Source organism: Helianthus annuus, chromosome 4 (assembly GCF_002127325.2).
Source record: "Helianthus annuus cultivar XRQ/B chromosome 4, HanXRQr2.0-SUNRISE, whole genome shotgun sequence".
In the NCBI taxonomy this organism is placed as follows: Eukaryota; Viridiplantae; Streptophyta; class Magnoliopsida; order Asterales; family Asteraceae; genus Helianthus; species Helianthus annuus.
In genome coordinates this window covers 207,672,048-207,697,680 of record NC_035436.2, presented here as the reverse complement: position 1 = coordinate 207,697,680, position 25,633 = coordinate 207,672,048, and the positions used below count along the sequence as shown (strand labels likewise).

At 38.0% G+C, this 25,633-nt stretch overlaps 2 protein-coding genes across 2 annotated transcripts; one reads left to right on the top strand and one right to left on the bottom strand.

The window, feature by feature from the left end:
* The first annotated feature begins 627 nt into the window (after window positions 1–627).
* LOC110935373 (LOB domain-containing protein 38) lies at window positions 628–2,247 on the top strand. Its single transcript, XM_022177767.2, has 2 exons — window positions 628–1,546; window positions 1,878–2,247. The coding sequence occupies exons 1-2, from the start codon at window positions 1,360–1,362 to the stop codon at window positions 2,150–2,152; spliced, it is 462 nt and encodes a 153-aa protein (XP_022033459.1). The 5' UTR covers window positions 628–1,359; the 3' UTR covers window positions 2,153–2,247.
* A 1,106-nt stretch (window positions 2,248–3,353) lies between these two features.
* LOC110938277 (QWRF motif-containing protein 2) lies at window positions 3,354–6,119 on the bottom strand. Its single transcript, XM_022180738.2, has 6 exons — window positions 4,494–6,119; window positions 4,282–4,401; window positions 4,086–4,202; window positions 3,892–3,981; window positions 3,688–3,795; window positions 3,354–3,597 (listed from the first exon to the last, which is right to left on the bottom strand). Exons 1-6 carry the CDS (start codon window positions 5,760–5,762, stop codon window positions 3,544–3,546), a joined length of 1,758 nt encoding a protein of 585 aa, XP_022036430.1. The 5' UTR covers window positions 5,763–6,119; the 3' UTR covers window positions 3,354–3,543.
* Between the last annotated feature and the right edge of the window lie 19,514 nt (window positions 6,120–25,633).

The following is a 25,633-nucleotide window of genomic DNA, read 5'->3' as shown; positions in this document are numbered from 1 at the left end:
TAGCTCCGAAAAGGATTATGAACTCATGAACCTCATCCCTATTTTCTTTTTTTCATTACAAATATCATTATTATTAAAATTCAATACTAAAAAATAAGCTTACACGTTTGAATTTATATGAATTCGTAATCTTTTTTTTATTTACACAAGTATAAATTATTTATTAAAATTGATTTTGAAAGAAGAGATGAATTCACGGGAGAGTTTGTTGTTTCTGATCCAACACAACCATTCGCTGTTTCTAGATTCCAATTTCAATCAATCGATTGATGATGGATTTTGAACGGCTTTTGATTGTTTTGAACAACTTCTTAATGGTTTTTAACGGTTTGAACCCGGAGCAGGCTTGTAGTAATTTTGAATGGCTTGTAACTGTCTCTTGAACACCTTGTGAATAATTTTCAACAGATTAGTAAATCAAATTGATCTAAGGTTCATGAATGGATCAAATTTTTTAATCTTTGCTTCGCATGTCTTGAACTTGAACCCAATTTGATTTGTAATTCTATCTTATTTCTTTCTTGATTTCCAGTCACTCAATTGCACAGAAGAAAAAAAAACCTTGTTTGCTTTTCTACTATTTTGAATCAACGATTAAATCCACACATAATTAAACTGTCACCTTCAATCATCAAAGCCGGCAATAGACTTCTTCCTTACTTAGAATCGGCGAATGTGTTGCTTTAATACTAGATATACTTTCAAACTCCCTTTAAACTAAATAAATATAGTTTAAAGGTCTTCAACTTTTTGCTATCACAATACCATTAGTTCTTCTTCCAACATGATAGTAGCCTCTCGGTTCTTATTATGCATATCCTTTTCTTTTCGTTTTATGCGTTTGTATGCGAAATGACCACATTAATAACATTTGAATTCGCTCTTTCCTCGATCCTAACTTCTTCCACGTCCTCTGAAAGAGCCTTTTCCTACGACCTTCTTTTCCACGATGCCAATTTCTGGAATGATTGTTTGAACTTTCCATTAATAGAGATTTCTTTGATTATTATCCTCCGATTCGTATTGGTTTTTGAGGTGTTCTTCAAGTGTTATTATCCTTCATACTTGTCCTTTAAATGGCATTTTATCAACTTCTGAATATTGCTTGATGGTAGAAACTTCCTCATAGTTGCCATGGTTAACTTTCTGTACCAAACTCGTATTATTTTAACGTGGATAAACACACCAGCCTAAAATTTCATCAACAAAAAGCATTGAGTGTAATATTATTTCTTTATTTATTTATTTAACATGAAATGTTGCAACAACCTCTATCATCTCTTTCCTGCTCTATCTATATATACACCTCTTCTTCAATCTCCCTCATTTGTTACATACATGATCAAATTCTAGCCAATCATGAGTTGTAATGGCTGCCGCGTTCTTCGAAAAGGATGCAACGAGAATTGCATTCTCCGCCAAAGCCTGGCTGCCATACAAGACACACCACAAGCTCAGGCCAACGCCACACTATTCGTCGCCAAATTCTTTGGCCGTGCCACCCTTATGTCCTTCCTCTCCGCCGTCCCCCAGCACCAACGACCTGGTAAGTTTGTCTATATGCATGCTGATTTTATTATATATTATTACTTGGTAAAAGCAACCAAGGGCGTAGGATAGTGGGGGCGGGAGGGGGCGGCTGAACCCCCGAACTTTTCGCTCAGTAGTGGAGAGTATGTAGTTTTCGTATAGAAATTTTTGGGTATATACGTTTTCGACCCCCCGTTTTATAGAAATTTTTGGGCGTGTACGTTTTCAACCCCCGGTCGGAAATCTCAAGCTTCGCCACTGAAAGCAACCTCTCTATCCCCCCGCCCGTACATAGATACAAGTGGGATTATTATGGTTATTAAAAGTTTTCTTTGACGTACGTGCAGCTTTATTTCAATCTCTATTGTTGGAAGCATGTGGGCGGACAGTGAACCCGGTGAATGGTGCGGTGGGGCTGCTGTGGACGGGAAACTGGCATGTGTGTGAGTCAGCTGTTGAGACTGTACTCAGAGGTGGAACCATACAGGCCATGTCCAATGCAGCACCACAAGATCACCAACTCGGACTAACTAATGTCAAGGAAGAGACCAGAATCGGCAATGCGTCTGAAAGCGCCACTCATTCAGCTTCTAGTGAAACAAAGCTTGTGTATTTCTTTTGAAACAAAATAGTGGGTCAAGTATTTGGATATTGTGTGTCAATGTTTAAATTTGGATTAAAAGAATATTTGATTAGAATGAGGTGATAATTTTGTAATTATGTGTGTAGGATGGAATATATCCATCTTCACTAGTTAAATATTCTCTGTTTTTTAGCTAAGAAAGAAGGGGCAAAAAGGACATTGCTTGCCACCAAGCAAAAAAAGCCATGCAGATTTGGTTGGTTTGGTTTGGTTTGGTTTTGGGGTTAATTGGCTGTCTCATGAAATCTAATTTGACCTTTGCATCCTTCCAGGAGGCAAATTCAGATAAGAGGTGCACAAATTAAGTTTTTGGCCCAAACCGGTTCAGCTTGTGGTGAAACTTGTTCGGTTTTTGAAGGGGAAACGATCAGGTTTGAAACCAGGTATTAACCACTTCGATTCAGGTTTGACTGGTTTCAAAATAGTTTGCTGGTTACAAACTGATTCTAACCCGGTTTCTCTCAAACCGGTTTTAAAATCAGGTTCGGGTTCAATTCGTTGTACACCTCTACTTGTGGGCCCAGTTCGTCTTTTGACTCGCCCAATTGCATTTCTCAAACCCCAAAACTGGGCCAAGAAAACTACACCGCATGAAACTGACCCTATCTATCACTTTGGAGTTTGGACCACAATCACAATGGGCGGAGAACCAAGTCAAACTCAACTAGTCTCTAGAGTGTGATAATACTGCAATTTTCGTAAATAAAACCTATGATTCTATGAAAGTATAGTAAGCATTTGTATATGATTTAGCCATTCTACTCATTAACATACAAGTTTTCCACTGATTTTTTTCCAAATCGAGAGGGTTCCTCAACTCCCCCCCCCCCCCCCTGATAATTTGCATGGAGACGTGGGTATGCCCATTATATGGGTGGTTGAAAATTATCATTGTGATGCTCATTACCTGAAATCCGATACACCTTGAAAAAACATCCCTTCTAATAATTTATTAATTTTAATGGATTCAAATTTCTAACAACTTTAGCCGCATATGTTGCGTTTGATAACCTGATGGATATCACCTAATACCATACTATATAAATTTTTGAAACTAACCGCATACTTGGATTCGGATTCGTTAGTCATCCCCTGCCAATTGTGTGATTAACAAACAATTGCACCATTCCACTTGTTTATAGCACAACTCAAAGCGTAGGAGACCATGACAGTTACAAGAAAATCTAAAAAGAATCATTTATTAACTTATATATATATTTATATCATCATATACATATATACAGTTACATCTATTAGGAAGATACATAATACAACAAGCAACTCCTGTGTATCTGCCACAACGGGTAAAGTAGAAAATCAGCTACTTACTTAGTCCATGGTTAAATGTTAATGATTTTTCAACAGTAACATCAGTTCACGCAACTCGTTTGTAACACATGTGTTCTCAAACTACATTCCTTCACCTGCCCACGGTATTATCGTAATTAGCAAAAAACAATGTATAAACACAAGAACCAAACTCATTCACAACTTCACATATTTTATAGATTTACCTTGAGGGCTGATAAAACAGATAAGAAATCTTTGCAAATCCTAAGCAAAGCTCTCTCTTTTGCAGATAATTTTGCAATTTTGGTCACCATTAAATTCACTTCTTCAACCTGAAATTACACATCATGTGTTAGCTCCACCCGTCCGCAAATAACATTTTTACAACCGCAAGTTAAAAAAAAAAAATCATAAGTGAGACACGACACCTGTAAACAAAGTGAGTTCATTGATGACCCCATTGCCTGCATCACATCAAATGCTGAACTTATGGCATCTTTCATGCTTTGGAGGTCAGCCTAGCAAGTTCAACATCATCATATAGTTTGAGTTCTTGAAAGAAAAACATATAATAATAATAATAATAATAATAATAATAAAGTAGAATACAAAAGGCACATACCGTTGCTCCTGCCGCAACAGGAAGACGAAGGGTGCTAGCCTTCAAAGCTTCAATGGCTCCAAGCAATGATATTGAATGGTTTTTGTCTAAATAAGCCCAATCTTCAAGATAAACCATCTGCATTTATACAACAACAAAACAATAAACCATTTCTAAAAACACACCGCACCGCATACAATACATGAGTAAAACTTACTTGCGCCTTAAGAATCGATGCTAATTTCAGCTTTTGCCTCAACAGTTGCAACCTATGTCTTTTTCTCGTCACAGAATCACGCATATCTGCGATCGTAATCCATGCATTCCATAGATTTTCCTAAACAACAATAAGTGAGTTCAAAAACAAAGTACTTGAGTATCTAGAGTTATTATGGTCCAAAATAACGTATCTTCTTAAAATGAATATACCTCAACGCTATGTTTTTGCTTTAATACTATGTCTTCATTTCTAGCATTTACAAACCGCCACTGCAATTGCCGATTATACAAAAGCCTCAAAACATGTGCATCAAGAAACCGATTTTCACCCACTTTTCCTCTTCTAACATCAACAGCAAAACTAAGTACCGATGGTGTCTCACCAAGATTATTATTAATTCCAGAAACCGAATTCCTACGAGGACTAATCATACCCCTAGATGGTGATGTCGTCATAACCTTATTCGGTGATAACGGTCTTATTCTATTTGGGGAAGCCATCGTTCTTGTTGATGATAAAAGATTATTATCACTCGACAACCTTCTTGAATTTAAATTCTTTTGTGAAGCATTCGGTTTCGGGGTAGTTGAAAGTGGTGAAGAACTTGGATCTTGCAACCTCCTCATTCTACTATTAGTTTCTTGCCAAAACTTAGGTGACACAATAATCCCACTACGCCCGATTTTTAAACGGGTCTGCCCATTTTCTTGAATTCCTCCTGAGGTGCTACCAGAGGAGACACTATCTGTATCCGAATACGAATCTTTAACCAAATCCCCATCCGGGTTACGTTGAATACGCTTTAAAAGATCAACCGAATCAACCAAATCAAGACTTGGTTTACCACCATCAACCGACACCCTTCTGCTGTCCAAATTCAGCGACTGGTGTAACTTCAACTCCCTATATACATTGGAACAATTCACCTTACTCTTCTCACCCCCACACTCTAAAGTAAAACTTTTCGACAAGAGGGTGGCGTTTGTTTGTCGGGTTCTACCGGGCCAGCGGTGGTGATCCATGGGTTTAGTATTCTCAACATGATCTCCAGTGGGGGTTGGTTTTCTTTCAGGATTCGCCTTTCGGGTTAATTTAGGTGATTGTTGGGTGATTTTGGTTTTACTAATTGGTAAAGAAAAGGCTTCACCTTGAAAAGAAACTGATAAACTTCTTGTAGATGTAACCCCACCACCAGTAGCAGCATTGTTGGGTTTTAGGGTAAGATCCGGTCTAGCGGGTCGCCTCCGGTCGACGGAAACCGACCGGTTCACCACCGGAGAAGCCGAATTTTTTGAAATTAGAGGAGAAAGGGATCTCCTACAAGGTGTTACTGTCCGTAATGATGATGAATTCGAATTTGAAGGTGAAGGGGATAAGTATCTTGAAGAAACCGGTCTTGATTTGGGTTTAATTGAAGTTTTAGTGGCGATGACGTCATGAATTGTTTGGTTTCTGGTGGTTGTTTCAGAAACCATCATCGATGAACAAACATTTAACTGAAACCCAAATGAAATTTACAACAAACTCACCTCACATTGTCGATTTAAGCCGTGAAAAGACGATCAAGATCCTGTTTTTTTTCTGTAAATTTGCTGCAATGGGAAGATCAGGAACTGCCATTATAGTGGAACTGCGAAATGGGTGGGAGAAATTTCCCTAATTTGTGTGTGAAATTAACCACAAAGTGGTGCGATAGAAAGGACCATGCAGTGTTGAGGTCGAAGATTTTAGAGAGAGAGAGAGAGAGAGAGAGAGAGTATGATGTGTGGAGAGGGTGGGGGTGTGATTGAGAAATTTTAGTTCCTCTGGTTTTTGGGCGTTTGGGGTTTTGTGAATATTTTCTTTGGAAGATAGATATCTGTCACCATAATATTTCATTTCATTTAATTAATTTAATCAATCAAATTAGTAAAAGGATTATGTGTTTAAAAAAATTAGATGACTTTCTAATGCATTGAAAGCCACATCACTTTCCAAAAAAAAGTCAAGGGTCTCGCATCTAACAAAATTTGGTTAAGACGAGGGTGTTATCACTGCATGATGCAGTAGGTTTCCTCTTGAATGGGGTCGGGAAAGGTCACCAACATGGTTCGTATTTATGGGTGTGGGTAACATAACGTTTTGCCTTTGAATTTACCCGAGTGATTGGCCTTTCATTAATCATTCAAAAAAATATACACCCGAAATATATACCATTGTACACAAACTATAGTTTATTATGTACTAGACAATTGTTTACAATGCAATGTAGTCAGCAATTTTGACCATCGTCAACAGTATTCAGGGTTTATTTTAACGGCAACAATGATATTATCATAGAAAAAGCTATCGAGGAACTAGCAAAAACCCGATACAAACACCAAACCACAAATAGGAATACTTTAGGATTAGATCGAATAAGCTTATTAAGCTTATTTTTCTTATATCATCATGAGCAAAAAAAATGTATTATTTGAAATCTTCGAAGCAACCACCAATCGATCAATATTATAGCATGTATAACTTTTTTTTTTCCTTTTAGAAATCACTAAGGCATCAACCAAGTAATCAAACAGTTAGATGGCAAAGACGAATCTAACCATTTAGCAATTAAGCCCCACACTTTTTTAGCATTCACTCAATCACCGAAAGCATGACCAAACGTCTCAACCACTTCATTGCAAATGGGCATAAAATACTAGGAACATCAATCCACCGATCAACCAACGTAGATTAATTTGGGAGTCGATCCAATAAGATACGTCATCCCAAAATATTAACCTTTAATGAGATGCAGCGACTCCATCTAGTGATGGACCCCAAACCACGGTAAAATCATAGAATCAATAAATTTTCGAACATCTTTCACAATAAATAAACTATCCACAACAAAATTCTAAAACCAACTATCTTGATCAGAACCAAAACTAATATTATTTACGGCTTCAAACATATAGTTTAATTGTTCCATTTCGATAATCACTCTAACTCCACGCCTCCACGATCACAACCATATTTATATGAAAGATAGTTCCCATGGCTTTATAGTCTAGTGGTATCTTAGGGGTGGGATAAGACTTTGAACTAATAGGTCATGAGTTAGATTCCTACAAGGGGGTTTTCTCATATTTATTGGGTTTCCTTCTGAATTTGTGTATAGGCATTATGACTAGTGGAGATGAATATGATCAGATAGTTTCGCTGATGGCATGATGATACTCCAATGGTCCGTCACTAATTCAAATTTTCCGTTCAAAAAAATATATGTAAGAGTCATTGAATATATCACCAATATTTATGTAAAATAGCCATAAATATTTATGTGAAATAGTCATAGAAAATACCACCAATACAGCTATATGTGTGCATTGATGTGACACGGTTTTAAGAAATCACGAGATCACCTAAATAAAAATTAATTCAATAAATACAAAAAGGAAATGTGATAGTGTCATCTTTACAAAACGTTATACATACAACTTGAAATACTAATAACACATTAAGCTAACTAAGAATTATAATTCAAACCATTTTTTTGAATCAAGTTTTAGGTTGGTGAATTTTTTTACCTGGCAGATTAACTCATACAAAACTTTGAACTTACTCTTAAATGCACGCAAATGTCTGTTATGAAACTAAAACTCTTAAGCACTTGAGAGTTGAGATGAACACCTTTACTACACATCTTAATACTATTAACTTACAAGTCATTTTCTAAGTATAATTAACTGTATATATATAAGAATCTTCATTAAAAAGTTTTCTTTGTTATATTTAGCTTAATCGCACGCCCAAAAGGAAATACACGATATGAAATTCAGTTTAAACGTCAATTTTCAAGAATTTAGTGGAAAGCAAACCACTTTGCCAAAGCATCACAAGCTCAGCCTTTCTGTTTTTTTTTTTTTTTTTAAATATATAAACAAAAACAACATTGTCACGGGAAAATAGAAATTGTGGTGCAAAACGACGCATAAAAACATGAGTACTATTAAGTCAATTTAGTGGGTTAAAATGTGATATGATAAAAATGTATCAGAAGAGTTGTTTTAAAAAGAAAAGAAAGTGTAAAAATAGGTTTAGCTGCTATATTTTTACTATGGCAGCTAATGCTTACGAAGCGACGATGATGGTCGCATTGACAATGGTTGTTGATCGTGGCAACAATGGCGGTGTAGGCGGTGTCTCAATGGTGACAATGGCGAGGGTGGATGGTGGGAAGTGATGGTTATACTAGTTGTGGTGTCTGCGATGACTTGTATAGAGTTGATGACAACAAACAATAATCATGAGCGGCGTTGGTTTATTTGGACCAGTTATAAGTTACCAAGTTTTATAAAAGTTGACATTTGACACCAACGTACAATTTCATTAAATCCAGACTAGACTAACCTATTTAATAATTTGAGTAACATACACATTTTTCATGCATTTTATACTTGAGTGGAAAACTTTCTTGTCTAGATTTTCTTTGAGAAAACAAAAGCATTGAATCATAGATGTGCATACATAAACATCTCTGTGATTGTTTTTATGATCAAATTAAAAAAAAAAAAAAAAGATGGACAGTGCACAAACAGAAGCAAAAGTTAAAGGCATATGTAATATGTTCTTGTGACAAGTTTTCGTAACAAAGGAGCAAAAGTCATCCTAGAAACGCCGACACAGTACTCTTTATCATTGGAAAACAAGCATCCATGACAACACTTATTATTTACTCCTACTTTATTAATTCTTCATTTTTATATATTAGAATACAAATAAATGAACACATACGAAACACATGCAAAATCCAAAACCGGATAAACAGTATTTGTACCTTATAAGCTTAACAATGTGTTTTTTATTGGTATGAGAAGATTTATTTAATAGCTACAAATAATAAGAGGGAAAACCCTTTTTAAGCTGCCTGATCGGTTTAATTATTAAGCCCCTACCAAAATTTATATTTGTATGGTTATCTAATGTTGCCGCTTACTTATATTTTAATATGAAATGAGTATCACCGTTTACTTTATTATGGTGGTTGTTTACTTATATTTTAACATGAAATGAGTATCCCCGTTTACTTTATAAAAAAAGTTCTTAATTATAACTGATAAATGACATGATGAAAATACTATGCAGCCGGATCCAATGAACATAATAGAAAGTAAAAATATCAAAGATAAAAATAAAACATAGAGTAGTTGCCCAGAGAAGTTAGGAACGAGTGTGACATGGGACCTTAATAATTCTCCAATTTATGGATGTGATTATGTGAATGATGGCGTTTTTTTGGGGATGGGATGTCGCTTTTATTATCATTACCTTGCTTTTAACGTATCCTTTCTTCTTTGTAATTTAGAGATTTTGTAAAATAGTTACATTAATAAATTTTATGTTATTGGTGTTGTTTTAAACCTAAGGGTGGAGGGAGTGGTCTCGGGGAGGGGGGTTTACTGATTGGGAAACTATTGTCGGTGTTGGAGTGGTGATCGGGGAAGAGGAGAGAGGTGGTGTGGGCGGTGAGTATTCACCGACTCGGTGAAGAAGAGAGAGGTGGTTGAGAGAGGGTTAATGGTGGGCCCAACCCCTTTTAACCAATTACATTTTTTTAAATTGTTTCACTCTCTATCTCTCCATGTGTTTGACCATTGCTAGTGATTGAGTGCAAAATGGGAAGTGAAGTAGGGACATGACATGACATTATTGGTTAGAAAATAAGTTAAACTCTCACCATTTGATAAGGGCATACGGAGTGGTAATCGGCAACATGCGGCAAACATGTTTACCACTCGGTAAACACCACCACCAACAAAGTTTGCCGCTTCCAAGTTTACCAAATCGGTGGTGTGATGCCGATGCGGTGAAGTAGAGGGTGTGTGTGGTGGGGTGGGGTCCATTCCTATCTCAACCAATCACAATTTTTTCCTTTTCTTTAAAAAAATAGTTTACCACTTCACCAAGTGTCTAAACCATTTTCAGCAAAGTTTAAACACTTTTGCCTGATTGACATGGCGCGCTCTGATTGGTCGGTTTTTTAGTTTACCACTCCAAAGTGTTTAACCACTCCTTACACCCTAAGCACTCCCTCCACCCTAAACTTGTACACCATAAGGATTAAACCTTTGACCCCCTTTTTCTGAAAGGTACAGGGCCGGCTCAACTATTTTGGTGGCCTAAGGCGAAGTAAAATCTTGTGGTCTTTTTCTCAAAAAAATGTATGTAATTGAAAGTTAAACTTGAAGGGCCCAAGTGTAATTATTTGAAAGATTTTGTTAAAATTTAAAAACAAGGAAAAAACTTGATGAACCAGGGATTCGAACCCAGGTTTCACCAACATCCATACATACATAAAACCACTACACTACCAACCATCAATCTGTTAATAACACACACCCTAAAGCTTTTATTAATGGACTGTTGTTTCATCAAATTGTGGAGGCCCTATAGTTTTGGTGGCCCAAGGCCCAAGCCTCATTCGGCTTACCCTTGGGCCGGCCCTGGAAAGGTATATTCCATTACAAAACGGCCAAAACCACGCGGGCAACCAGCCAAAGACAAACTACAAGCACAAAGCACTACATAAATACAAATTTATACCGGTTTTCCCAAGATACAAATTTAAGCCCTTGACCTTCTACTACTCTAAATTCTACCTAACTCACAAACATCACTGGGCTATTGTGGATATTATGGTATTTAATATTATTATTCTTATGCACATTAAATCATATTTTCAAGTGTTCTTTTTTTGTAAATCACATATTAGTAATTGAAATGGTGTATTGTGGATATTATGGTATTTAATATTATTATTCTTATGCACATTAAATCATATTTTCAAGTGTTCTTTTTTTGTAAATCACATATTAGTAATTGAAATGGTGTATTCGCTTCAGTTGTATAGATCGGTGTCCGTGTCTTTGATCAACGTGGTGAGTGAAAAAACAAAGCAACTTTAATTTTACACCATCATCCTTGATCCTCTTTTCTCATGAACGAATATCTTTACAATCATTGTTTTAAATGTGACCTAAAGCAGTGGCGTCTCTGAGAATTAATGTATCATGTTCGAACTAAAAATGTGTCCTTATGCCTTAACGACAAACAATGCATTTATGAAAATAACAAATTCATAATATTCGATAAACAATGCAATTACGAAAAATGAGAAAACTATAGTATCCAAATGAGTTACATCACATACCGTAGTAATAACTAATAAACTAATATATAACCAATGATTCGTGCAGCCATTCTTACATTCTTCATGGCAAATTGGTGGATCAACTCTTCACAATTTATATTATCTAAGACTTCGTTTTCAATTAGTAATTGGCTCAATTAACCTAGTGGACTAAATTCTAAAGTCTAAACCACAAAAAATGATTTGTAAATGAGCCTTACTTGAAATTGGTATGGATTTACTATTTTAAAAAAAGAGTTAATTGCCAAAATCGTCCCTAAGGTTTGGGCACGTTTGCCATTTTCGTCCAAAATGACCTTTTTGTACCATTTGGCTCCCAACGTTTCACATTTTTTGCCATTTTCATCCAAACGACTAACTTAGTTAAAAAACACCGTTTAATGAGGGGTATGTTTGAAATTTTACATTTATAAGTAGGAGTATTTTGGTCTTTTGGCTTTATCATTTTATAATAAAAAAAAAAAACATTCTTCTTCATCCCTAGTCACCCCACCTGCACCTCCACCACCACCCCACCAACCATTACCACCGTTGCCAAATTTGAAACCCTACCACACCAGCCATAACAACAATTCAACTTTTCTTCAATTTCCCGTAAAAAAATACTGACATCTCCTTGATTTGACTCAATTCTTGAACAAATCCAAAACGTATTGAGCCCTACTCGACTCAATTAAAACGAATTCTAAGATTTCTAAAACAAATTCAGCATGATAAATGAAACTGAAGTAAACATAACAACGCTCCATCTGAGCAATTGGGTCAGTTTCTACCTGCTTCACGTCTCCCTTGAACATAGCTTTACCTGAAGTCAGATCCACACCCGAACAAAACAATTGACCCAACCCGGACAGTATGATGACCCCCGCAGAGTCGTCGGCTTTTAGAGAGTTGAATGCACGCGCCAGATGTGTCATCATCGGCTTCGTCAACGACTCTGGGCAGTGGTAGAGTGGAATCCGGTGATGCCAGGTGGTTGGTGGAGGTGGAGGTGATGGGGGTGGTGGCTGATGACGGTGATGGAGGTCGTGGCAGGTAGTAGCGAGGGTAATGGTTGATGGTTGTGGTAGTTGTCGGAGATAAGTTGGGTTGAGAAGTACTGTTTAAGATGATGAACATTTATACAAAGCACAATGATCATATTTTTTTTTTAATTTGAATATGATATATAAATGAAAATAAATAATCAGATATACATTTTATATAATATATAAAATGATAAAGCCAAAAGACCAAAATACTCCTACTTATAAATGTAAAATTTCAAACATACCCCTCATTAAACAGTGTTTTTAACAAAGTTAGTCATTTTGATGAAAATGACAAAAAAATGCCAAATGTGGGGGGCAAAATGGTATAAAAAGATCATTTTGGAAGAAAATGGCAAACGTGCCCAAACCTCAGGGACGATTTTGGTAATTAACTCTTAAAAGAATTAACATATATATATATATATATATATATATATATATATATCGGATTTGGATAAGGATCATTACAGAACACTAATTATTGCGAGAACAAAAAGAACAACTCTAAATCACTAAATTTTGGGATTTAAGGTTCATATTTCTTAAATTTTATGCTTCTTACATTCATATGTGTATTATATCTACATTAAAAAATCATATATTTTCCCCTACACATATTCTACATACATGTAGGTAATTTAGCCTACACATAACCTACATATGTGTAGGTTATTTAAAAACCGAAGTTTTTTTATATTTTGTTTTAAATTCTTGTGCGAGAAACAATAAATCTGCTATTTATTACATTTTCATTTACTTTTTAGGTTTTGAGGATTGAAAAAATGAGTGATTCATTTAGTTCTGCGTGTTCTCGCAATATTTAGTGTTCTGCATAGAACCTTCCTCTATCGGATTTTTCTTTTAAAAAAACATATGCCCTGCGAAATCACGGACCCTGTGCGAAAGTCCTCCATGCACACCATCTAAGGGGCTGTTTGGCAACATCTGAATGATTAAGTACTGAACCAGTAAGAGATCTGAATCATTAAGTGTTGAACCAGTAAGAGGTCTGAACTATTAAGAGCCTGTATAATACTTAACCGTTCAGAGACAAATGTCTGACCAATTTAGATTAGAGGTCTTAACCATTCATACTCTGTAAAAATCTTAACCATTCAGAGGCAAATGTCTGAACCATTCAGACATCTGCTCATGAAACAAACAGTCTTAGCCATTAAGTGCCGAACCAGTAAAATGTCTAAACCATTAAGAGGCTCATTAAAAGGTAAACAAACGGCCCCTAAGCCTCCCCTGACCTAAAGAAAATGAAACTCTCTAACAACTAAACTTGCAACCCATTATCGTAAACATGAGAAGAGTGGTTGGTCGTTAAGGAGCTTTAAGTATGAGTCTATCTCATATTACGCATTTGAATACGTACTTGTATTGTAACCTCTTGCTCATTCTTCGATAGGCACGTGGTTAGAGCCCCTGGTCCCTCCCTCCCATTGCTTGGGAGCTTAAGGCAATCCAATCCAATGGGGTTCTTTTCACCCTGGTACTAGTTTGCTATCAACCACGCAAGAGTATTTTGACTTATATTCAAAATGATTAATAATTATTATGTGGCTGATACACTTAAAGGCACTGAAAGCTTGCGTGATAAAACTATTTATTTGTTGTTTTTTAAATAATAGATAGTTTAAAAAAACTGTTGAAAAAGAAAATAACAACATATTTCTTTTGAGTAGAGCTTGTATTTAGAAGGATTAAACAAATCAACGGGTGATGCACTTGACCAAAGTAGTGAAATATGATTTGCAAAGCTAAAACATTGTTAGGTGAATCCTCCATGAGGCAGAGCCTCTTCTTCAGCGTGAGAATAAGTAATAGTAAAGGAGACAATGGATATGAAGATGGCATTGCATTTTAAGCATTTATGGTGTAACAGTCCAGCCAAATCGTTAGCGGGAGGGTCTTGGGATGGGTCACATATTTCACCAAAAGAGAGAGATCATCATTGAGCATTCAACTAACCGACCATTAAGGGCAGTATGTATATATGATTGAAATGTAGGTACCCGGAGTTAATGCAGACCCACGCCATAAATTCCACATAGTTCCTTCTCCGGAGGGGAATAGTTATGCCGGAATCATGGCTCCATGTGAAGTTAAAACACATGAAATGATAAGGGCTCGTAGCTCCGGAGATAGCCATATATGTACGATTTTAGGTAGGAGTGTAAATGAGTTGAGTTGAGTTGCTCGTGAGCAACTTCAGACCGGCTCACTGAAAACTTGAATCAAGCGCATAAACAAGCTTGAGCTTAACGAGCCTATTATTCACATGAATTTTTTAATATTATATAAACACACACAAAATTGTTATTATATACAAAATCATACAAAACAATTATATAGTACATATTATGGTATATAAAAATATTATAAATATGTCAATATATAAAGTTAATTATAAATATATGTAAAAACAATAATTCAAAAACTGAATCAAGCTTGAACTAAAAAATTATTCATGAATCAAGCTCTAGCTCTCATAAATTAAACAAGTCACACTGGAGCTTAAACGAGTCTATTATTGGATTTAAAACCCTAGTTTTGGGGCCTAAGCCCTTAAGTCTCGTGTTGGCGGGCAGGCTAGCGAGTTACTTGTTGATGGGTTGTAATATGCAACCTGAACCAAACCCAATAATTCGTGTCAAAGATTTCAATCTTAACCCCCACACAAATAAATTCGGGACCCGAACACGACCCGTTTAACCTGTTTTTTAAATGAGTCATACATATTGACGAGTTATAAGTGGGTTGTTGGGTTGTAAAAAAAGGAGTAATATGAACACTTCTATTAGAAAATATATATAAATTTAAAATCTTGTAAATGGATTGCAAATTGCAAGTATTTTTTTAGAAAAAAAAATGGGAAAGGGAAAAAAATTACAAAAGTTATATTTCTTTACTACTTAAACATGTTAAAGGGTCAACCTGTCTTATCTGGGTTAACCCGAACTGTTTCTTAAACATATCAACCCAAACACGACCCGTTTAAAATACAGCTCGTGTTAACCGACCCAAAATCCTTTTTTTGTGTCGGATTCGGATTGGATTTCAGGTCATGTTAGGAATTGCCACCACTCGAAAATGGTTACCCATCCAGAGCCGAAACCATTGTTGAACCTTCCGGGTCGGCTAGCCCAAGCCGTAACTTGTTAAAAGATGAAACTTTTGATAAACAAACCACTAAAATATTCAAATTATTCAATACACAAGCAAAGTAGAGAACCATGAAAACAATCACTTATTAGGTTCCATACTTTAATTTTTATTTGCATCATGTTTTTAGCCATTCTATATTCTCTCACTACACTTGCAGCTTAACTTACCAAACTCTAACCAAAAAAAAAAAAAGAAAAAACTACAGGTACATAACAGAAGTTTCATTATCTGGCAAGTTAATAGACACCCAATGTGCAGCAGAATGCAAAACACTTAGCTAATGCAATATGAAAACAACATCTAACCTGTAATCATTAAGTGGCTTAAAGAAACCTCTAAAGTTGACATTGCACCATTAGAAGAATAGATTATTATATTAAGTTTGACTTTTAAAATAGCAACAAACATTATTATTTATTTAGGGACCTCTTGCTTTACACGACAACCAAAAAGTGATTGAACACAAATGCTCTTAATTATATAAAAACAAAGAGTTTACAAACAAAAAACTGAAGATCCAACTACATCCATTGTTATCCCAATGGGATCAATAACAACTAAATATTGTAATGCTTATTAAAAAACCGCCTTGTAGTTGGTCCACTTATAAACCTTCAAACTCCTTAGCGGTACTGCAAAGATAAAAATTACATGAATCAACTTCAAAAGCTTTCAAACTCATATACATCGAGCATTTTATTTTGTTGATAGTCAGTCATATTCCATAATAAAGTAATGCATCTTGTAAACTATGCCTTAATTTTTGAATGTAGAGATTATGAAGCTCAAAAAGATTCAACTAAGGATTGATTATTAGAACTTATTATATATATGCTCAATGCTTTTTAAGCAAAGAGGCTTCAAACAGCTCATTCAAGGTAGCGTACTTCAAACACAATTAATCAGGTAGACAGTTCGTTTACTAATACCAAACACCCCTCAAAACAGTTTATTGCGGTATAATAAGCGGCTTGGTATTATAAAGTGTGTTGTGCTCCGATATGTTTTGATCCTGATGACGGGGGTAGCTCAAACCTTAATAAACTGATTAGAGACACAACAGCTTAAAATGTTAAAAGGTTAAAAGGTTCGGAAATGTTCCAACGGTCATGAACAGTAAAAAGGACAAGCACAGTGTCCCGTCACATCAACACTTAACGTGTGAAACCTCCTGCCCAGCTGCAACCAGACCATGTGGGAGAGCACACCCTTTTGTCCGCAGGTCCAAACCCTTCAACCCCCAAAATGGGCAAACCCCTCACTGCAAGCACAGATTCACTAGTCACGGGTTTCTCCTTTGAGAAACACCTTCCCCTATAAAATGCAGGCCATTTCACCATACAAAACACCCCAGGATCAGCAGATATCACCCTAACTCTCTGATTCTCCTTCTCCCTCTTGAGAACTAGCTTCATGCTTGCTTCTCTTCTTCACACTAAATAATTCATCTTCTCCAACGATCGCTTTCTGGGTTGATTTCTAATCAGCTCAAGATCTAAGGAGGATAAAAACAATACTAGTGAACCTCTCTCCACGTCTTGCAAACGTGGGGGGACCCCACGACCTGCGTTAGGCTAATCTAACCCCTGAACCCTTTTACCCAGAGATATCGCTACAGGCCTTGGTCTTGTATTTGTTGCATCAACAAGTTGGCGGCTTGGCGCCCACCGTGGGGCTACGCCGCTTACTTTATCTTAAAGACCAGTTGTGTAGCTCCATTTTCTCTTTACATCATGTCCGAAAGCGAGTCTCTCGGTCAGGTAAATCAGGTTCCTAACAACACCGATTTAACACCAAGTTCCGGTCGGATCTCACCGGTCAAATCTACATTTCTTTCTACTCCCGGAAGTACTCCACCGGGATATATTCCCGGAGTTCACTTCTTTTCAAACACCAACCCCTTCTCGGTCAGGGGTTGCACCTACTCAAATCGATGCAATGCAATGCATACGCCGGAACGCATAGATCTAACACCTGAGGGAGTAGCTAGAAATTTCTTACAACTGAGATTTCTTCTCAACTAGCATGTGAGCTTAGAAAGGGAAAAAAGGGTGAGAATAAGACCAAATTATGAGGAGTCTAAACCCTCATTATCACCTGGTCGTCCATCTCTTCCTTTTAGCAGCTCACGTTCAGCCACATCTTACCTTGAAGTTGGTCCTAGAGTGACAGACCAACCACTCAAGCCTTTAAGGTTTTGGAAGGCCAAGTCCAACCGTTTTTCCCTTATTTAACTCCCAACCCATTACAACCGGTGCACCTAGGGGGCATAAAACCACTCTTGATCAATTATGGCAGTCACCAGCTTCAAGTGTTCCCCCTCTCATTGCTACTTCGTGAAAACAAGCCATGACCACCCTGCCTTTGGCTCGAGGTGCGGTCATGAGGACGTACATGGGAATGACTTATACAGTAAGCCTTTAAGGCTTTAACCTTATGACACAGATAATGGCATCTTTTATGAGTACCATCAGAAAGCCTTTAAGGCTTTAACCTTATGCCCTAGCTCATGACACAGATGATGGCACAATTTCCTTTACAGCACATGAAAGCTGGATGATGACACAGAAAGCCTTCAAGGCTTTAACCTTAACTTCATCAACCAAGTGCCAATCACTCACCAGGGTACCTCAAACGGTAACCCAGCTTCAAGGGTAGTAAAATACCTCTCAAAACCTTACAAGCCCAACAACTTGTCTTGCTTCTTCCAACAAATTGTTGAGTACGGATTTTAAACCCAGATAAAGATGCCATCACGGTACTAAAGACTACCTCCAAATCTTCGCCGGGACTGCAAGAATTGAAAAATGGCCCAACTCCGAATGTTGTCTCATGTTCATGCAAACCCTTGAAGGGCCTTCTGGAATATGGTTCAATGACCTTCCTGGACGAAGCGTTCAGACCTTTGACGATCTTAGCAAAAGTTCCCTATAACAACAGAGGCATGTCAATGATGCCACGGTAATCTTCCAGACCAAACAACGTGATGATGAAAGTCTCAGAGACTTCATCAAAAGTTACAAGAAGGAAGGTTTAACTTACGCCGATGAAAAAATTAGGGTCGCAGGGTTCATGAATGCTAAATTCCAAATATCTCACAAGAGACTTCAATAAATGCCTGCCCAAAACCCTTGAAGAAGCACTCAAAAGGGCTAAAGCCCACATTCGAGGAGAATAAGCTGTATATATCAAAAAAATAAATAAAAAATAAAAAAAAAACCTCTTAACTAGAGCTTCCAGTATGGCTCTTATGACAAACGGTTCAAAGGTTCGGATTCCAGAAGGCCTGAAGGCCGGAACCCTCCAAGCCGAGAAAAAACCATAAACTTTACAGGCTTAACCAAGACTCCGCACAAGATCTTGGCAACCGAAGAGGTAAAACACAGCTTCCGCCCTCCTCAACCTTTGTCAAAAAAACAAAAGTTTAGAAAATTCAAGCTAGTATTGTGAGTTTCACGAATAGAAAGGTCACCATACCAATGATTGCTTCCAGCCCAAAATGAGGATCGAAGAAGCCGTCAAGTCCGAACTGGCTCACTTGGTTGAAGGGGTCAAGGGCAAGATGGTTGAAAAATAAAAAGTAGGAAGTGAACATGGTCGACCTTGAAAACAAAGCTTCCCACAAACGCCATCATGGGAACGTCAATATGTTTGCTTCCCACCACCAGAAGGAGAGTTGCTTTCAAACCCTCTGGTGATGGAATCCAACATAGAAACCATCAAGACACAAAAGGCTTACATTGACACCGGTGCAACCACCAAAATCATGTTTGAGAAAGGCTTTAACCCTCTCAGCGACGATGAACGTTCAAAGCTTCAACAGTCTGAATCCCCCATCGAAGGTATCGCAGACATACCTATCAAGCCTTTAGGCCAAATAACCCATTATGTTTGTTCAACGAGAGAACAAAGGGACGAACCGAACAACTCACTTTTGCGGTGATCAATATCCCTTCCAACTATGATATCACCATAGGAAGGCCAGGGCAAGGTGTGTTCGGAATGGCAGTTTTAGTTGGTCAAGGCACTATGAAGTTTCCCACTGAAAAAGGGATATCAACCCTTCAACCTACCCAAGAAGCTTTTGTGGTTGAAGGGGAAAGCTCAAGAAAGGACGAAGACGATGAATAAGGGTTGAACATAAACCCAAAATATCCTCAACAGGGGATAAGGGTAAACACTAACCTTTACAATAAAACCCTCTCATACCTTGAAAGGCTGCTCTTGCACTACGTCTTTTCTTGGTGCCCGGAATATATGACCGGCACCCCCTGTAGCATTATTGAAACATGAGATATGGATCCCATCTTATAATAAACTCATTATACAAAAGATGGAAAAGCTTGTTCTAGCCGGAATCCTTCGAGAAGGTTAAGTATCAATCATGGGTGGCCAATCCCGTAATAGTTCGAAAACCCGACAAGTCTTGGAGAATGTATACTGATTTTAAAAGACTTGAACAAAGCATGCCCAAAAGATTGCTACTCGCTGCCCGAGATAGACCTCAAGGATAACTCGCTCACAGGCTTCCTATTCAGGTGTTTTCTTGACGCCTAAAAGGGTTACCATCAGATCCTAATAAAAAAATGAAGAAAAAACCACATTCCACACTGATAAAGGTATATCTTGCTATCAAAAAATGCTTTTTGGTTTAAGAAATGCAGGTACCACTTATCCACGTCTGGTTGACAAAGCGTTTGCCGGACAAATCGGCAAGAACATTAAAGCTTATGTTGACGATTCGATGATCAAGAGCAAAACGGAATACCAAATGCTCGATGACATACAAGAAATCTTCCAAAACTCGAGAAAGATCAACATGAAGCTTAATCCAGTCAAGTGCTCGTCTCTAGGGCACATCATGAGGAAGCAAAGCATAAAAGCCAACCCTCAAGGGATGTGCTAACAAGAAAGACTTTCGATGGAAAGCTTACAGCTTTGAAGCATTTTACCCCAAAAGGAAGCCTTCAACCAAAGGAAGCAACACTTGGCTTCACTCCCAGCCATTTTGGCTCCGGAAATAGGAGGAACAACCTCTATCTACCTTTTGATTGCTGAAAATGCCATAAATACGGCTCTGATCATTGAACGAAACAATGTTCAGATACCCGTTTACTTTTTCAAAACTTCAAAATTAGCAGAAATCAAATATTCTTCTTTGGAAAAACTTGCTCTAGCCTTAGTTCAAACGGCTAGAAGGCTTCGAAGGTATCTTCAGGCACACCTAATACAAGTAGTCATTGATCAACCTATCAGGAATGTGCTTGAAAAACCAGAAATATTTGGACGGCTAGCCAAATGGGCTGTTGAACTAGGTGAACATAAAATCACTTATGCTCCAAGAAAAGCTCTCAAAGCTCAAATTTTGGCTTACTCACCTTGTAAGTCCCTAAAGAAACCACAACAGAAGTTAATACAACCACCGCTGAACCCTTCAACCCTGATACCTGGAAGCTTTTTACCAACGAGGCTTCCAGTATCGAAGGTTCAGGGGCTGGTCTGGTTTTCATCAACCCTGATGGGTTAGAATTTACATATGCTATTCGACTTGAACTTCGTACCACCAACAATGAAGCTGAGTACGAAGCATTGATCGTTAGGCTAAAACTAGACAAAGAAATAGGGGTCCAAAAGCTTCAAGCCATCACAGAGTCCTTACTTGTCTAAAGCAAATGACAGCCACAAAGAAATACCATGATAAATCAAAGGAACTGATGAACACATTCCAAACATGAACCATCAAACAAGTTCCAAGATCCCAAAACAAGAGAGCTGATGCCTTAAGCAATCTTACATCTCTCCCATTCGCCCATCTCACCAAGAAGGTACTAGTCGAAATATTGAAAACCTCATCAATTCAAGAACTTGAGGTTCAAGATGTGATCACTGAAGAAGGGCAAAATTGGATGACTCCAATTGAAAATTTTCTCAAAAATGGTGAATTACCCAATGACCAGATAGAGGCTGAAAGGGTTCACATCAAATCATGGCAGTATGTGTTGCAAGGAGAAATTATTTACAAAAAGGTTACCTTGCACCACTACTCCGATGTGCTAGCCCAAAACAAAGCCAACATCTGATCAAGGAAGTACACGAGGGAATATGCGGAGCTCATTATGGTCCAAGATCTATGAACCTTAAATACTTATGACCCTCTATGCACCAAGATACCACTGAACAATTATGAATATGCGAATACTGCCAGATACACGCACCGGTACCCAAAAGTCCTAAACACGATCTCGTTCCCATCCCTCAGCTTGGCCACTCCACAAATGGGAAATGGATATTGTTGGTCCATTCCCACCGGCCAAAGGAGAAGTGAATTTTTATTGGTCACCGTAGATTATTTCACAAAGTGGCTAGAAGTCAAGCCGCTAGGAAAAATCTCGGGCAAACAAGTCATTGACTTTGTATGGAAAAACATCACTTGCCGCTTTGGGCTCCCAATGGTACTTATTGCAGATAATGGCAAACAGTTTGTCGAGAAGCCTTTTAGCTCATGGTGCAAAGAGTTCAGAATCACACAAGCGTTTAGCTCAGTGGCCTATCCCCAATCAAACGACCAGATTGAAAGAACAAACCGACACATTATGAAGGGGATACAAACAAGATTGGGAAGACATGATACTCAGTGCTTGAAGAATTTCCCAAAGACTTGTGGGAAATTCAAACAACCGAAAAAACAAGCCACAAGAAAACACTTTATAGCTTGGTATTTGGGTCAGAAGCTTTCATCCCGACAGAAATAGCAGCTACCACACAACAAACACTCAACGTTAACCTTGAGGCAAAACAGGCTAAAACCATGCTAAACCCGGAACTCCTAGAAGAAGCCCGTGACCAAGCCACTATAAAGGAAGCCAAATATAAGCATAAGATGGAAGCTTATCACAACACTAAAAGTAAAACATGAACGATTCAAACCCGGAGACTTGGTCCTCCACAACAACGAAGCAAGGAAGAAAGAAAATCAAGCCAAACTTGGTCCCAAATGAGAAGGACCATACACCATTCTTGAAAAAGCACAAAAGAGGATCATACAAGCTTGCCGATACACAAGGCAAAAAGCTTCCTTGCCACCGTAATGGCAAAAACCTTAAAAGATTCCATGTGTGGACAGAATGTTCTATGTTCCATCTTTCCTTCGTAATCAAAGTGCACCTTTTATAAATAAATGATGATTTTTCTATCAAAAATTTGTCTTTTCTATCCTATAATCAGGTTGAGAACCTAGCAAAACACTCCATGGCAAGGGCCATGTAAGGGGATGAGCTCCCAGGCCACACCGCTCAATAGGTTCAAGGGTTGAATGGACCTATATAAGGGGTGAGTTCCTAAATCAATACAACTCCATGAGACTCATAGAAATCTTGAAAAACATGTCTCATAGACGGGTTTGAACAGCCTACACCAAATGTTCCTTAAGCCCCAACATTGGCTTACGAACCAAAAAGACTCCAAGTAAATGTCATACATAGGATAGAGGTTGTATCTTCTTGTTAAAAATATCCTAAGGCTAAGTGACTGCAGCACTGAACCCTTTAAGGTATAAATAACATAAGATGCACCACCCAAAACAAAGACAACATGCAAAACCAATGAAAACGCAAGGGAATAAATAGAACAACATAGCAAGATAAGTTAAAGATAGCAAGTGCCATACTTGCCGTCAAACATAAAACATTGTCCATAAGCCTTCAAGGCTTTAACCACCAAGGGATCTTGACGGTTCCTTTAAAACAAAAAGATGTTTAAGCAAACAACCCATAACATGGTTCGACATGATAAGCTATGAATTAAAGTTTCTTCTTCGTATGGCAGCATCAGAAATGATAGACTTTGCTGCATCATCTTTATTCGAAACCCCATCATCTTGGGAGTTTTTTGCCTTCCTCTTTTTCCTCCCTATGACACCCGTTCTCTCGGAGGCTTCAAGACTTGAACCCTTTGAGCCCTTACCACCTTCAAAACATGTTTCTTCGCTATCTCCGGAGCAAGAACATTTCTTCGAAAGGGACTTCAACAATTCGTTACAAACAGCCTCATTAAGGCCCTGGGGTTTTAGCTCCTACAAAACAGGAAAAGGTTTACCAAAACACTCGGAGACTTCACCCACATAAGAGTAAATCAAATGCTCTATCTTAAAAACTGTTCCCATAATACTTTGAAGGCTTTGTGTTGAAAAAGAGAAGATTTTTTCTAAGGCTTCCTAGGTTCACAAATATTTGTAACCAGCAAACAAACCTTGGTGTCTCCCATGAGCAAGAAGCTCGATGTACACATCACCCAAGACTTTTTTGAACTCTGACGAATGGAGAAGATAAGTAACCACTTGCAGGAATCCATCCTCAATGAGTCATTTATTATCACCAGTTTCCTGGGCAAATGAAGCCTTTAACCCTTCTTTCTCCTCTAAGAATGCTCTTTTTTCTGAACCTCCAAGGCAGCCTTATCGATCCTGACTTAAACCTTGTCAGCCTCCAAGCGTTTTTCCAACTCAAACATATCAGTCTTGTGCGGGAACAAATTACTCAAATCTTCAAACAACAATGCTTTCTCCTTCTCAGCATAGCCCTCGACTTCTTTCAAAACAACCATTGAAGATTTCATCTCATCCCTCTTTTTCGAAAAGACTTCATATTCTTGCATCTTTTTGCCAAATCGGGATACACCCTCTAGAAGCAAGGCAACAAGGTTGCAAGCACCCATTATCACCTTCGAGATCATCAGGTCGTCGTCCATAGATGAGCAAAAACCTCGTACGATATGAGGAGCAAAATGGGTAAGAACATCCTCACAAATGGATGAATACTTGAAGCTGTCACCAACTGTGACCTTCCAATCCGGCACATAAACCTCTTCGGGATTAACATTGGTGGAACCTTCACCACCTTTCCCGAAACCCTTCAAGCTTACAAGCTTCTTACCCGCTGCTTTACTCTCCTTACTAATCACCAAGGACAAATCCTCGTGTTTTTTCCTCAACCCCAACGTCCAAACGTTTGAAGCCTCTATAACATCACGCAGTTGCACTGGCTCAGAGACCGATGGATGGTCAGCTACCTTTAACATACGTCGGGTTAAACAATGAATAAAAGCTTTGGAAGCACCGAACCTAGTAAAGCCTTTGACATTTGGAACGTTCACATAACCTGAACCCTCAAGCCTGTGTTCAGCACCTCTGGCAACAACATCTTCACCAGGGGGTAGCCTCAGCATCCTCAAACACAACATCAAAGGTATCATCACTCTTGATAAAGAATAAGGCAAAACATCATACCCTGATCATCCCTCATGAGCACAGGGCCATGATCCGGCTTATCCCACTAAGTGCTCACACCTATCAAACACTAAAAAGTGTTCAGGAAAGGGACGAAGCCTCGAAGGACACTTCCTAACGACTTTTAACAACCAATTATTCAGTTCAGACTCAAATGGCTCAAGATCGTTTAACACATCATCAGAGTGCCTCACAACAAGCTCAAAGGGAACAATGGACTCAAAAATCCAGAAAAAATCGGTCCTTCCAAGAACCAAAGGTAGTAACCATTGAGGAAGTCAAACAAACAACAACTTGGGATGTCTCAAACGTGACCCAATTGTCGTTCTTGGTCAACCAAAAGAAACATCAACGATGGGCCATACCCTATCACAAAACCTCAAAGTGTAAAGTCCCAGCAAGACCTTGAGGATGTAACTGACCAAACGACACACGATAATACTCTAAAACATTCAGAACAAAGACTGAAAACGGATGACGCAAGTTGGAATACTCAGCAATAAAGAGCAATGGAACCAACGGGACACTAATCGATCGATTTACCAAAACCCAGAGCCACCGGATTAAACTTTAGATCGATCCCCCATTCTTTACAAAAAGCCTCAACTTCCTCTTGAGTGAGACAAGTTGAATCCTTTAAGCCTCAAAGCCTTCAAGCCTTAAAACCTTGAAGCCTATCACATCTACTAT

Coding starts and splice junctions, on each gene's coding strand:
- LOC110935373 (XM_022177767.2), top strand. CDS start 1,360: ATGAGTTGTAATGGCTGCCGCGTTCTTCGAAAAGGATGCAACGAGAAT. Junction 1,547..1,877: donor CCCCCAGCACCAACGACCTG/GTAAGTTTGTCT, acceptor ACGTACGTGCAG/CTTTATTTCAATCTCTATTG.
- LOC110938277 (XM_022180738.2), bottom strand. CDS start 5,762: ATGATGGTTTCTGAAACAACCACCAGAAACCAAACAATTCATGACGTC. Junction 3,982..4,085: donor CTGTTGCGGCAGGAGCAACG/GTATGTGCCTTT, acceptor TGAACTTGCTAG/GCTGACCTCCAAAGCATGAA. Junction 3,796..3,891: donor TGAACTCACTTTGTTTACAG/GTGTCGTGTCTC, acceptor GTGTAATTTCAG/GTTGAAGAAGTGAATTTAAT.